This window comes from Calonectris borealis, chromosome 2 (assembly GCF_964195595.1).
Source record: "Calonectris borealis chromosome 2, bCalBor7.hap1.2, whole genome shotgun sequence".
In the NCBI taxonomy this organism is placed as follows: domain Eukaryota; kingdom Metazoa; phylum Chordata; class Aves; order Procellariiformes; family Procellariidae; genus Calonectris; species Calonectris borealis.
The window spans coordinates 143,501,088-143,516,573 of NC_134313.1; the positions used below are offsets into that span (position 1 = coordinate 143,501,088).

The 15,486-nt window shown below is 37.9% G+C and overlaps 1 protein-coding gene across 3 annotated transcripts in view; it reads left to right on the forward strand.

Annotated features, from left to right (window-relative positions):
• SLC25A13 (solute carrier family 25 member 13) overlaps window positions 1-15,486 on the forward strand; it is a 102,531-nt gene that overhangs the window by 76,886 nt on the left and 10,159 nt on the right. For all 3 annotated transcript variants that reach the window (XM_075143708.1, XM_075143709.1, XM_075143710.1), the window contains one exon: window positions 6,887-7,027. In XM_075143708.1, coding sequence (XP_074999809.1) covers window positions 6,887-7,027 — 141 coding nt within the window. The remainder of the gene's footprint in view (window positions 1-6,886; window positions 7,028-15,486) is intronic.

Genomic DNA, 15,486 nt, shown 5'->3' on the forward strand with positions numbered 1-15,486 from the left:
TTTAATTTTTTTCCAAAGATATTTTCCCATAACGAATTAGAAGTGCTTTCCCCCTTTGCTTCCTCTCTCCTCTTCCTTTTCATTTCCCTTCTCCCCTAAAAAAAAAGAGGGGGGTGGGAGGAAGGAGGATTTTTTCCAAACTGTAAAACAAGAAGGGATGGATAGGTTTAGGTTGATATGTTTCTGATTGCAGAACAGAACAATTCTGAACTATTAAAAAGCCCAATTTTTTCCAGCAAATATACTTAATATTCTTTCCATTTGAAATGTATTAATTTTTTACTATTGTATTAGAAATAATGACTGCAAAATTTTATATGAACGTACATTACAGCTTAAAACATGTAATTGTTTTGACAATTATATTTTATTACACATCCCTTTCTCCTATTACTATTTCTTTTACAGGCAGTAAAATATTTTAGTGTTTACCAGAGCAGGTTAAAAAAACAACCCAAAAACAAAGCCTGAAATTCAAATCAGGAATTAAAATCTAGCCTTCTGTGAGAAAAAGGAAGATATTTATGATGTCACAGTAATTTATAATGCGACCAAGAAATAATGGGTCACAGTTTTAATACAGCTACCATGCCTTGAGACTTGAAAGGTCTGTAAATCATTAAATGATTCTACAACTAGTCAAAATAGACAAGTAGAGCAGACAGAGCCAAATGTTAACATTTTTGACAGGTCTCTAACTTAATTGCTTTTATAATGCCAATCAAGTAGGCTCCACTTCGATTTTTTGGCTAGGCTTCTGAGAACTGAATTACCTATAACGTGGAAAATATCAAATCCACAGTTTTAATTTTTTTCCCGTGGAAGACTTGGTCAGTGCTTATAAACAAACCATACTCCTGTTTGTTTCTGTTTAGCCAGGTCATTAATAAACTATTGTAGGGAAATTGTCACAACTTGTATCCGAGTCTTGGAAATCTGTCTGAAGCAGTAGCAGGAATGTACTTCTGTTCAGACTAATTGCAATTCTATTTATGAGCACTTTTACGCGAGCGTTTGAAGGAGCTTGCTTTACGTTTTATGTACATTTGGACATTAACAAGACTCTGCGATTCTAGCAGTTCACTGTTTGAGCTGCCCAAAGCAAAACCTTTGCCAGACCAAGAGAAGTCTGTCCTCGGAAGACAAGAAAGATTAGCTGGAGAAAAACATAGTTCTGCCTGAGCAGCATGAAAGCTGTTTCTGTGCTAGCCTGGTTGGGGTAGTGAAAAGCAGATGATTGAGGGCTCAGGAAATCTCCTTGTGATCTGAAGAAAAGGTATTTACTATATGAACTCCCATTGCTAAAGAGCATTATCAGGATCCTGCATAGATAGGACGACAGACGAGAGGACACAAAATAGCATGAGATGGCTTGTCTGGCTTTTTGAAGCCTGGCTTTATCGGAAAAAAAGGTAACACAGAACCAAGCTTTTGAGAACCCAGTATGCTTTGCCCTTGGCATACAGCACCACATAATTAAGATTGTCACCTTTGAAATCTATGAGAAAAACAGTCACTTTGGACCGATGTCTGTTACTTGGTAGCTCTTCTGGTAGCAGAGAAGTCCACAGTGAAATCATCTCTGCAGCAACTCAGCACAATTCATCTGATGCTCTTGGGATCTTTTGCCATACAAACACCACGACTTCTAGAGGTACTTTGCGGCACTGCAGTGGCACTCCGTAAATCTGGCTTCTAAGCCTTGTTCTGTCGTAGAGTTAGTATGTGATTTTGTGGTAAATCATTTAATAGTTCTGTGCCTTAGTTGCCCTTTATTATACAATAAGGATGGTAATTCTTCCATTCTTGCATCCCTTGAGCGCATTTTTAATTTAGATTTTTTTTTTATGACAGGGAACAATCTTTATTTTGTGCCTGTACAATGCTCAGCCCTTTAGGAACCTTGAGTTTAATTAGGATTAATGGATGCTAGCAAATGCACGGGATAACAAGCTGCATCTGGAAGTGGCAAGGAGTAAGGGCCTGGGACAGTGTACGATATTCAGTATGACTGAACGTGATAACCAGTTGACTAAAAATTTTGGAACCTGCACCTGCTTGTCTTTTTGTAAATTGAATGAGTAACCAAGACATTGTAGACGATTTCTTTTGCAGAGGTTGATTTTGGATAATTATATAATATGTTGCTTATGTATTTTAATGGTTGCCATTCATTGCCATAATTGCTATCCCTGGGTGATATTGTTGGGAAATATTAACATTCTAATAGCAGTAGTAATCCTTTCTTCATCCATGAAACCTTAAAAGGTGATATGTGACAAGTTGTATGGGATGCAGAAGATAGAAGGTATAACCCTAAATGCTCGTAGCTGAGAAAGGAAAGGGAAAAAGGCTGTGATTTAAAGTAGGTAATAAGGTTAATTAGAGGCACAAGAACAGTTGATGGTCAGTAGCAATGAAAGGAAAGGAATCTAGTACTTTCTTCTGGGATGGAAAACACAGAATTTTCTTCCTGAATTGCAAGCTGTATTCTCTTCAGAACCTACACCGAAGCTTTCAAACGGAGATGTGAATGCCCTAGGAGAGTTGGGTCTGGTGTGCTTATTTCTTATCTAATCTCACAAGGGCGCAAAATGCAGTTACATTAAAAAGAACAGGAATTGCTTGTCTTAGTGTAATGACGGGGGTGAAAATCTGTTTATTTTCCAGTAAAGTTTATTACGACGTGATTTGAACATGTGAAAAAGTAGCAAACATTCTGACTTCTTAAACTGGAGTTTAAGTGGTTGTTTTTAAACTAATTTTTTTTCACTATAGAGTGGGTTTTATTTCCCCACGGACAAAAAAAATACCTCAACTATTTCTGCTTCTCCCTTCTGTTCAGTGACGTAGGAAAGTAGAAGGAGGCATGTGATAGACAGTACTGTATTACTGTACAAGACTATACTGCCATCGAGAGGTGTTGGGTGATATCATACCAAGTGTGGAGTTAAGAACTGCAAAAATGAAAAAAAAAAACAGGTTGTTTTTGAAAATTCATATGTGTGTGGATGCATAGCTAGCTATTCGTGTGTTAAAGCACATTGAACATTTTATAGGCATGCAGATTTCTAGCTATGTGTGTATAAGGAGTTCTTGGATGACAGAAGTATTTCCCTTTTGTTTTCTTGCTTTACATCAAACAAGACCATAAGTGCTTGTGATTAGGTGAAATGTTTAATTCTTTCAGAATAATATGGGCCCCTTTGTGGGCCCTTACAAATAATTATCTATGCAATACTTCTAGGTATCTACTCCTGTAAATAACTCAAAATTGCAGTTCTTACTTAATCACATGATAATAACTGAAAAATAATAGATTTGCTTTTACAGTCAGATTATTTGTTTCTTTAAAAAATGATTGGCAGAGGTGATAAGGAATTCAGAGTTGGGTATTCAAGTTTGTAACTTCAGTATAGAAAAATTGGTGTTACTGGGAACTATCTATATTAAGCAGTTGATAAAGTTGATTTTTGTGACACTTAGTGGAGAAATCATTAAGCTTGAGCAACCTGAGCTTAAACTGTGTTTATTCTGGCCAAAGAAAAGAGTTTTCAAATTCTGACCTTTGGGAGTATATTTTAAAATTTTAAAATGAGATACACCTTCAACTGCAAAAGTTAGCAAACAAGAAGGCAATGTTCTTCGACTTTTGGCCAAACAGAATGAATGAGCAGGGTGATACAATGTCTGTTTTTTCCATAACAGTTTATACTGGCACGTTGAAGAGATTGGAAAAAAATAGATTAATGAGATTTCTTTCATCGTATTCACTACGCAAAAACTCAGAAAGAAGACAGAAGCCATGCTATTGTGATTCAAGCTACTGATTTGGAAATCAGGATATCTGGAGACTCTTAGAAGTTGTGTGTGTTTGAGCAAGAGGGACGCACACATTGGGCATACAATTCTTGTAAAAGTAGAGTCATTGTACTTTCCTCACAGGAGCGCTGGGAGGAAATACCATTAATATTTATGAGACACTTGCATACTATGATGATTAATAACACAATAGGAGTTACCAATACTAGACAAGCAAGAAATCATTTCATTAGAGAGTATAGTAGCCATCTCCAGTTTGCTTTCCCCTCGTTTTGAGAGTAAAGAGCTGCAGTTACCAGCATAGATGGTTAAATAACAGGGTGATAAAAGCTTCCCACCAGGTGACTGTACTTGTTACTACTAGAACTGCCTCTGCACTGGTTGGTAAACCAGCCTTCCTCTCCATCGCAAAGCAGGCAGGTGGTAGCAACCCTCCTACCGAGATCCTCTGTCAGGTATTGTCTGGCTCATTGCTTTCAGTTATTCACCATTTGATTTTTGGAGTGTATCTTTGATCAAATTTAGAGGATGACAAAGGTGGTTCAGGGAGTTCTGGGCTAGTACCTAGACAATTTTGTGGAAAGACTTCACTGGGAATTTCCAATGTCTTTCTTCTCCTTTGTGGGCAGCGAAACCAATAGTCTTTTTAGTAACACCTGATGCATGAAGGTCTCGGTGTTTTAAAAATTTGAATGCAGCGAGCTTGGTTGTATGAGGTGGGTAAATAATACCATCCCCATTTTTCAATGAAAAGCTGAAGCAGAGGAAGTCTTGTGTGATTTACCCAGAGCCACAAATATCTAATGCTCCAAGTGTCGACACAGCCAGGTTGGACATGCAAACATAAACATTGATATGTGCTAGCACCTGAAGTACTTCCCGTTCATTTGAATTCAGAAATTATTTGCCTTTATTCTCCGTTAAAATCAGATACATGTTTCTATTTCCTTTCTTTAAATATGGTATTAACTTATAAACATTTTTAGAGATTTTTAAATTGTTCACTGTTTTGGTGCGTTAATAATAATAATAATAATAAATTAAACTTAATTTTGTTGTCATCTTTTAAATTTTAATACGGTTTTCCTATAGTGAAAGTTAAAGGAACACTTCCCACGGAGTCATGGCACAATGAACTGCAAGAATATCATACTGAGAGAAAGTAGTTTATTTGTGCTAACATAGATCAGTTGATACGAGTTTTTAAGTAGTGGGTTTTAGAGGGTGGCTGTGGTATAGCAAAGTTGCAAATGAACGATATCACCTGCAATTGGGATTTTATCCTTTTAAGAAGAAAATATGTGTAAGGGCATGTGGGAACGCTTAATATTTCTAATACATAGACCAAAATGTTTATTACATAGGAATTTGTAATTCACCATAAAGACCTTTCCAGGATATTTTTGTTTTTGAGACTTTGCAAGATGAGTAGACAAGTAAAAGAAACTGTCTCAATTTTTTGTTTTGAATGCTTACTTACTTAATATGTTTCAGTTTAAGTGCAAAACTGAAGTCAGCATATGTGCCAAATAATTTATCAGTCTAATTTCTGATGGCAACAAGAATAGCAGTTTTATATGTACCGGGATTCTGGTTTGGTGAAAGCAGTTAAATTAAATTATGCCAATTTGAAAGTCAAAACCAGTTGAGTTACACAAGAGCATGCTTTTTCTGGTCAAAATAGGAAACATTTGGGATATTTTGGGGGTTATGTAAAGACTTTAATTTGTAACCACACTGTGTATGCTCAGTCTAAGTGGTAGACAAGAATAGTTGTTCGTGCGATTTGCCATTTCTTCAGCACATTATTTAAACCATATTACTGTGCATATTTTTTATTTTCAATGATAGTTAATCTGAGCTATGATTAATTCTTTTAACATTTGGATAATTTTAAAAAGATGTGCACACAGTGTTTACTTACTAGACATGGCTAGATGCAAGTGCTTTTAAATGCAGCTTATTTCATTTTAGTCATTACCTTCTAGAAAAAAATAGTTCTTGTTTTGTTGGGGGGAGGGTGAGGGTTGCCCTTTGCATCGTTTGTGTGATTTCAGAGCCTAGAGAAGGGCATAGCTGTTGGGCCACATAATTAAGAAATTAACAGAAGTTAGAATGACACTCTGTTGAATTTGGACCAGATGGAGTCTGAATGAGTATTTTTTGAATACACTTAGGTAACCTTCATGTTACCTTTGTTTTCTTGTTTCAAATTTTTAACTTGGGATCTGTCAGTGTAGCAGAAAGGTTATGCCCTGCAGTACATGTTGTGAATGAGATGAACTTTACTAGAACTAGCGGGGTGTCTAAAATGCTTGCCACTGTTGCGTTTTAGAACTAACTTTGAAAATCAGTTGAGTGATGTCTTCCCAACAAATGGAGACTGACATGTTAAAAACATTTAGCAGTTCTTGATTAATGGAATCCTTCAGTCTGTAGACTTTCTTTATTACCTGGTACACAAATAATGATGTGGAGCTCAGACTCTTGAATCAAATAGCATTTAATAGCACTGAAATCGGTAGTTCAGTGGGGTTTTAAAAACGCAAAAGATATCTGCAGTTCTGGTCTTTGGAATCCATGTGTTCTTTGTTTTATGAACTCATGCCAAAATTGAAAAAGCTTCTGCCAGACTTTTACTCTTCAATAGTATGTTTTCACTTTCTAAGTACTGGCATGCACATCTCAGTTTCTTTACTTAGTTACTAATTCTTCCTTTCACTTCATTACTTGCTTTACAGTGTTCTTGGCTTGTCAGTATTGCATAAATTGGTGTTGGTGAATGTATTCTTGCAGCAGGAATTGAGCTAGTGTCCGTCTGATGTACTGCGGTGTCCTGCAGTGGCTGACCTGCTTCCTCTTTGTTTTCCCTGACTACTCATCTCGTGGGGGGGTAGGTTTCTTACCTTGTGAGCTGCAGTTTATTAAATAATACTAAAACTCTTGTCTGCTAATAGCTTAACCGACTGCAGCAAGATTAAAAATGTCTTGTCTTGAATGTAACAGGACGTACGCTGCAAATAATGTAACGGGTTAATGTACTGCCTTCCACTTTCAATTTCAGGCTGGAGGTTCTCAAGTGATCTTTACCAATCCATTGGAAATTGTCAAGATTCGATTACAAGTGGCTGGAGAAATTACTACTGGTCCACGAGTTAGTGCCCTCACTGTATTACGGGATTTAGGCTTCTTTGGTCTCTACAAGGTATACTTTTTTTTATATGTACATGCATTAAAAGCCAGTTATGAATATTTCAAATCAAAACATCATTTCATTGTTCTCAGAAACTTTCATAGGTGGATGTAATTGAACTTTAAAAAAAAAATCTTCCTTATTATGTGATATTATATCTTAATTTTTCATTTCTAACTAAGGGAAGAAACTGTCTCATGTTTTTGAGCATGTGGTTCTTGTGGATCTTACTAAGATTTCTTTTCTCACTTCAGCAGGTGTAAGTATTGTTCATTGAGGATTAGTTTGTGATTCCTCATGTTCTGCCTGGTGTAAAAATAAACTTATTTTCATCTGCTTCATGATATAGAGCTTACAGTTTTGGAGCTGTGCTTTTGCTCTTCTGTGTTTGATTCAGCAACTTTCCCAGATGTCATTGTTAATCTGTGATGGGAATTAATTGCAGCACAATAATAGTGAAGAAATACAGACAGTGGTAGCCCAGCATAAAAATAAACTACTAAAGCAAGCTTCCTCTTGCTAGTTTAGAAGAACGTTGCCACAAATAATATCAGAAAAAGCTGCTTTTATGAGTGTGTACTACAAATTCTACAATTCTGCTTTCTACATTGCTGTCCTCACATAGATATGTAAATATGTAGAAATAAAGTTAGGTTTAGTGTGTTAGACTGCAGCAGGATTAGAAACATCTTCTGTTGAATCTAATAGGATGTATGCTGCAAATAATTTAAAGGGTTAACATACTGCCTTCTACTCTTAGATGAAGGAGACTAGATATGGTGAAGTATGAAAGGTCTTGGAGTACTTTGAGATAGCCATTACACGCAGTATTGAAACAAAAACTGTAATGAGTGCCATATCCTGCAGAGCACCATGGTGTTTCTTCAGATTCTGCAGGCTACTTCTCAGGAGAAAGCTTTCACACTACCCATTTGTCCCAGTATTTCCAGCACAGCACGCAGTATTTCTCTGTTTCTTATTTACAGCAGTGCAACTGTAAACTGAAGATACTTCAGAAACCACCAAATGAGCCCCACCGCCCTCCTCCACAATATTTAAATTCCATCTCCATTTTTAAGCATCCAATCCTTTTAAATTGTTCTGTTAACATTACAAAGAGGAAGCCTGCCTGCTAGTAGATGTAAGTATGTTTTGGCCTGGAGAGAAGTTGCAGGTCTGAATAGGATTTAATAGGGAGTTGTTTTTCCCTTTAAATTCACTTGCTAATTTTTTGGGTGTTTTACTGAAGCTGATGCTATTGTGTAAACTCCCAGTAAATGGCATTATGGTGTTGATCAGGTCAACATTTACAACTGAAAACATGGATATGGTAAACAGTCTGCATCCCTGAGGCTGTGCCGGAATGGAGGGCAGCTACTGACTTTTACTTGGCCTAGTAAAAATAAAACATAAAACGAGAAAGAGTGATGAACTAGTTTACTAAAGTTAGCATTTTTTAGATTTTTTTTCTTCCTGAATACCTGCTCTTGGTGGCTGAGCAGAATTTGCTACATTTTTCCATTTTTAAATGTCATTAATGTCTTGGGTCATATTACGAATTATTTTTGTTTTCTAGAGTAGATACTTGGTGAATATTTGTAAGGAATACACCTGAACAGGAGCTGGTTACAGCACTGTGTTGCATTGAAACAGGCAGTTATTTAATCACAAGCTACCCAGTTTCGTTGGTTCATTCATTAAGTCCATTTACCTCCACAAAAACAGCCACAGAAGGGTTTTGGTTTGTTTTTACTCTTCTGTTGTCTCTGTTTCTGTCTCTCCCCACCCCTCCACTCTGCTCCTTATGTTCATGGCCTTTTGTATGTCCAATTTGGATTCATTGCCTACAAAAACTTGACCGATTGGACAAAACTAGAGAATTTAACCTGGGAATCACAGTCATCCATCCAACAGAGCACCGGCCGCGTCAGAAGGCTTGTGTCCAAGTGTACCCTTAGTCACGGCTAGCTCTGTCATTGGGCAGGTTTGTGCTGTTGTCCATCAAACACTTTGGCACTGTAGCCAAAAAAAAATGGCAATCATATCTGCCCCCTCTCCCATATGCCAGCAAGAGTGTTGGTACAGCCACATAATGATCTGGAACAGGAAACTTATTGAAACTAAAGCCTCCTCCTCCTTACGGCTTAGTTTTTTGACCCAGACCAGCTCCTCAGGATGGTTGTACCCAGGCGAAGGGAGGAATAGCTTCATGGCATGGGAACCCATCAGTCTGTATCAGAGGAGTTTTATACTGCCTTGAGGTGCTTGTGGAACAGCAGTGTTAGAGGCAGAAGCAGTCCTCTCCTGAATGGTTGTGCTGAAGCTGGCAGTGCTGGTGAGGCCAGGCAGGGATTAATAACTCATTGCCTCAAAGTCACCAGCCCCAGTAAATGCTACCAGAGACATCGTTGGTCTAAAATGAATTTCAGACGAGACTAGATTTGGCAAGTGCTACCTTCTCTGGTGGTGCTTCTGGTAAGTTAATTTAGTGAGTATAATGACCAAGTGAACATCAAATAATGAAAAATGTTCTACTAATGAAAATTGAAATACCTTGGTACATTTGGAATGCTTGTACTCTTAATGAGTAAAATTTGCTTTAAAACTATAAAACAGGAATGAGGATTTTGTGTCTATCTCAGTACTTTTCATGCTGTTCACTCTAACATGAACAACTCTCTTCTTTGCATCTTAAGTCTTTGTTTTAGCTTTATCTTTTGTGTCTCAAGACACAAGGCTTGTATCTCAAGCCCTGCATGTACTTACTTTCGTAGATCTAAGTAAGACTCCATTCATACTGCTGCAGAAGAACAAGAATAGATACTTGTTTTAGAAAACAGTTTTATTTGTGAATCTTAGAGTTTGTTTATAGGCTTAATGGGCCTTCATGTAAGTATTCCAGCTGTTTAAACACTGGTCTATCTTAGCCATGATTTAGGACCAACTGATTAATTTTCTTTTGCAAGTGTTGAAAGCAAAATTCTAGACTTTTCATTTCAGGAATTTTTATTTGAAATAAATTGATGTCTTTTTTTTTCCCCCTAAGTTTTCTTTAAAAAAATTGTTTAACAGTCCAAAATTTAAATGTAATATTTCATTTCATAGTTGATAACAAAATTTTTTGTTTTCATTTTTTTCTGTTTGGTATGGTCTGAATTTTTCTTCTGTGTTTTTTTTTCCCCCCCCTTTTCTTTTGTGGCCAAAAGAAAGCAAAACCAACAAAAATTAACTACTCCATCAGTTTTGGTTCAAGACCAAATAATGTTCCTCCTTTTCCACTTGACTTGTTAGAAATTCTTGTAAAATTGCTTTAAGAAGGGTTGACTGCAGTTTTCTACAGCAGTTTCCACCACTGACCACCCAAATCATTCACTTCTGATGTCTGGATTAATGGATATCAAGTACCTGTAGTGCTATATCCCTGGAAAAGGTGAAGATGAACACTGTCTAGATGAGGCCAAGTAGGGCAGGATATTACGAGAAGCTGTGCAGAGGTTCAGGATCCTCTGTTGCTTACAAAATTTCCTTAAAGGTCTTGCTTTGAGATGGGAAGAAAAGGGATTCCCTCAACCTAACAGTTCGCTGGTGAAATCCACGGAGAGCAAAGCTCAATGATTTGTCTGTACTGCCAGCAGTGGAGAAAATAGGCTTATTATAGAGATAGAATAAATGGAGGAATATCACATATTTAACAGGAAGATGGAGCTCAGAAGACGTGATGTAACTTGAAACCAATATTACCATAATGATAATTTTTCAAAATAGGAGCACGGATATTTTTAAGCGGTTGTTTTTTTGTGATGAATGAGAACATTACCAGTCAGTCTGCAAGCTCATAGTGGAGCTGAAGTGTTTCCATTGCTCGTCAATGTGAGTTTACTTCTGTGTGATAAGTTACAAACCTCTTAAATCAGGACTGGTCATCCAGTCTGCTGCACACTGGCTTTTCTGTTTCTCTTGCTCCGCTTTGGTGCTGTTTCGTTTACTGCATCGCAAGTGAAAATTCTCTTTTCCCCGTTCAGAAATAAATCATTTTGAAAGCTGTTCTTACCACCATAGATCAATCCGGCATGCTTTGCTTAGTTCCTATGAATCTTTTATGCTGAAATTCGGGTAAAAATCTGTAAGAGTCCTACACAGTAGTCAGCGAGGAAGAATGTACTTTCATTAATTATAACTGCAGCCCGAAGATTCGAAGAATTACCTCTGTTGGTCTTAGCTTCAGGAGGCAAATTCCTTCATGTCTTAACAAGATCTACTGTTTGTTGTTTGAATTCTTATATTTTGTATTAATTTCTACCTATGAAGCACTTTCTGTAGATTTTAAAATAAAATGCCCACACACCCCTAATATAGGTAATTTCAGTGTTCCTGTCTTGCTTTAACAGAGAAAAACAAGGCACAGACAAATAAATCTTATGTCTCTTGTCAGCAAATTAACAAAGGAAATACTATGTAAACCCTTTTTGTATCCAGCTGAGTGAATCTTGTATTGATTATGATCATAATTATCCCAGCATTCTAGTCCAAATGAATAGGCATTTGAGGATCACCGAGAAGCTGGGTTGCTGTTTTGATGCCCCTCTATATTAGTGAGATTAACATTCTTTTGGGTCATTCATTGGCATGTTAACGTGGTGCTCTACTGTGCTAGTGACACAAAACAATTCACAGTAGTACTCTGCCAAGATCTCTGCTCTGCTCTACTTGCAGACTTGATGTTAGAATAATTTGTGTTGAAAGCCAGTCTGGAGGTCATCTGGGCAATCCGACCCAATATTTGACGACCTTCATGGTTTAAAACAAACAAACAAAACCAAAAAACCCTCACCCTTTTTCTAATGCCTAATTGGAATTGGCCATGTTCCAGCTTCTGTCCTTTGCCTCTAATACTTCCACTGTGCACCTCCAAGAAGAGTTGCCTTCCCTGCACTCTCCCTTTAAGTAGTTGAAGCAAGCAATAGGGTCTCCCCCTAGCCTGCTGTTCTCGGAGTTGAGCACACTGAGTTCCCTCAGCCTCTCCTCATACACCATGGGCTACCCAACTGGCTTGATGGCCCTGCACTGGACTCACTACAGTGTGGCAATGTCTTTCCTGTACTGGAGAGACCAGAACTGGACACAGGACTCCAGATGTGGTCTCACCAGTGCCGAATGGAGGGGAATAATCACTTCCTTTGCACCCTTGCTCCTACAGCCCAGGGTGTGGCTGACTGTCTTCACTGCAAAGAGACTTTGCTGACCCATACTCAACTTGGTCACCAGTACCCTCCAGACTTTTTCTCCAAAGCTGCTTTCTGGCCACTCAGCCTCAACCTGTACTGCTGCATAGGGCTATTCCAATCCAGAGGCAGGACTTTGAATTTGTTGATTTGAACTTCACGATGATCTTGTCAGCCTATTTCTCCATCCTGTGAAGGTCTCTCTGAATAGCAGCCTTGCCTTACAGTGCACCAGCTACTCCCCCGATTCAGTATCATCCACTAATCTGCTGAGAGTGCTGTTCCACTGATTTAGCTATGAAGATACTATGGCGGACCATCTCAAAAGCCTTGCTCGTAGTCAAGGTGTACCACATCCATTGCTGTCCCCTCATGCACAGGTCTGGCAAATAGGTTGGTCAGCCGTGATTTGGTAAATCCATACTGGTTGTTCCCAATCTCTGTCTTGCCCTTTGTACGCTTGGAAATGGCTTCCAGGAGCATTTGCTCCATAAACCTCCCCGGTACAGAGGTGTGTCCAAACAGCTTGTAGTTTCCCAGATCTTCCTTCTTGCTCTTCTTGAAGATGGATGTGATCTTTGTCTTTTTCCAGTCATCAGAACCCCCTTGACTGACTTGACCTTTTGAAGGTAATAACAGCCTCACAATGACATCAGCTAGCTATCTCGGCACCATTGGAGGTATCTCTTCTGGTCTCACAGATTGTGTATGTGCAGATGGTTTAAGTGCTCTGTCTGTAGGTAATGCTATGCTCCTGCAGACTTTTCTGGTAAGCTCGTGGAGCTGAGAGGCCTGAGGGCAGATTTTGCTAGTAAAAAGCAAGGCAAAAGTAATTTCTCTGCCTTTTCCATGTACTTTGTCACTCGGTTTCCTGCCCCCATTGAGCAACAGCCTCACTATTTAGTTGTCCTTTTGCTGCTGATGTGCTTACAGAAGCCCTTTTTACTTCCCCTTCACATCCCTTACTAGATCCAACTCCAGCTGACCCTTGGGTTTTCTAACTCAATTGCTGCATGCCCAAGCAGTGGTTCTGTATTTCTCCTGGGTAGCCCATACCCACCTCTGCTTCCTTTTTACTTTCTACATTTGAGCTCAATCATGAGTTCCCTGTTCATCCATGCTGGCCTTCTGACATGGTTGCTCAACCTTCTGAACAGTGGAATGGACTATCCTAGTGCTTTGAGGAGACTGTCCTTGAAGATCAGTATTATCTTGGTATACCTTTGTAACTCTAAAAGTTTTTATTTGGGGGAAGATTGCTATCATGGTGCATAGAGGTCCAGGTCAGATAATTTAGATCTCCTCTCCTTCTCTTCCTTCCCCACCAAAGAACTAAAGACCAGTAGGTCTGGAAAAACAGAGGGTTTTTTTTACTTCAACTAATTGTCCATCATAATAAGTACAACAACTTAAAATCAAAGCTTCTTCCCAGACTCACTGTGCCTTCACTGGGTGTTTAGATACTAGCAATTCTGTAATGATATGCAGCTTAGAAATAAAATGCTTGTTAATTCCAGCAATAAAAAGATTTGACACATACAGCTTGTTAGGCTAACTGCTGAGTTGAACCCCTGTAGTTCTTTAAAGCTAGAAAACAAATATTTTTTTCTGCCTTTGTCTAAAATTCTGAACTACTTGTGTAAATAAGTATTTTAAAACATTGTACTTCTCAAAACCCAGCTGCTCCTTTGGGGAGGCACATAACAGCACTTTTGCAGAAGGGATTTGTTTCCTCTATTTGTCTTCTTTCTGCCAGTAATTGTTGCTGTGAAAGCACCAGGGCATGGAAGCTTGCAACTAGTAAATTCTTCTTTAGCTACAGATGTTCTGTAGATGACAGCTATTCTTAAAAATATAGAGACAATATATCCCAGTAAGGGAAAATATTGTTTAACCTAACGCCAAATGTCATTTGTGTTGGCAGAAATGGGAAAGGATACACATCTGGTTTTCAATATTTTTTAATAGATTTTATTTAATTTCTGGTCACAGTTGAATATTGAAGTAATTGTACAAGATTAGCTAATGTATTTTCTGTCTTCTGTCTGTCTTACACCGTAATATGCATAAAGTCCCGTTAAAGTCAGTTGAATTTATATTCTATTGCTTTCGAAAGACATCTTTAAAGTGCTCATGTAAATAGATGTTGTAAGTACACCTACTTATTTTGTACATCATAGAAACTAATATCCATATATCTGTCATAAAATGTTTAATAAAATATTACTCTTTTTATAAATAATCATTCTGAATAGTGCTTTACAGCATAACAGACAGTGCCACTCCATAATTTTGCACAACAAAGTTATTCTGTGATCCCAAGAAGACAGTAAATAAAACGGTAGTAAATGATTCTTCGAGGAAAGGATACGTTGGTTTTGGTAATGTTTATGATTATATTACTAGAAGGTACTTAGCTCAGATTTGTGCTTTGGCTGGTTTCGCCAACACAGTTTGCATTTCCAAAACTAGTCAGAAAAGCTTCCAAAAGTCTCTTCTTTTTTTTTTTTGACAACTTCATAAACGGGCTTCTGGTGTGTTGACGTGGAAAGTGTAATCTCGGGTGACAGAATGTGTACCAAGCTCCCTCCTGGTCGCTTTGATAACAGCTGAGGTATTTCACCTCTCGAAGTTGTGGGTTTACAGCAGGACGATAAACATACAAAAAAAAGTAGTAGAAGTTTTGAGTTACATTAATTTGCATCCACCATGCCTATTTGTGACTGTGTTCTCATATGTGAGAACCTGCTCTTCAGAAATTTTCTTTGAAAACAACCAAAAAAAAGCCCTTCTAACTAAGAAGTGCTATAATTTTTGTCTGCAAACTGAATCTGAGTTGCTGGCACAGCATTTGAAATCAGCATTTTATTTCTCTAACTTGATGTGCTAAATCAGTTTCATATTTTGGTTGGTATAAAAATATGTGAATAAAAACCTATAGCAGCTTTTAAGGCAATGTCATTTTACAGTAGAAAAAATTACAGCCCTTGAAAGCAAATGCCAGTAATATTTGACTGACTGTTACAAAACCTGTTAGGTGCTGTTAGGGCTCCAATTCCAAAGGGTTAAGTCTGTAGTAAAACCCAAGAAGAATGCAAAATGATCAAGAAATGACATGCTGCCTATTGTTTGTAGCTATAGGATCAAAATAACAATTATACATGCCAAATAAATTCTAAACCTGTAAAGGAGAAAAGGAGGGGGTGGCTGTAAGTACAGGTGCCAGAAGCATTAAATAACCCTCTCAGA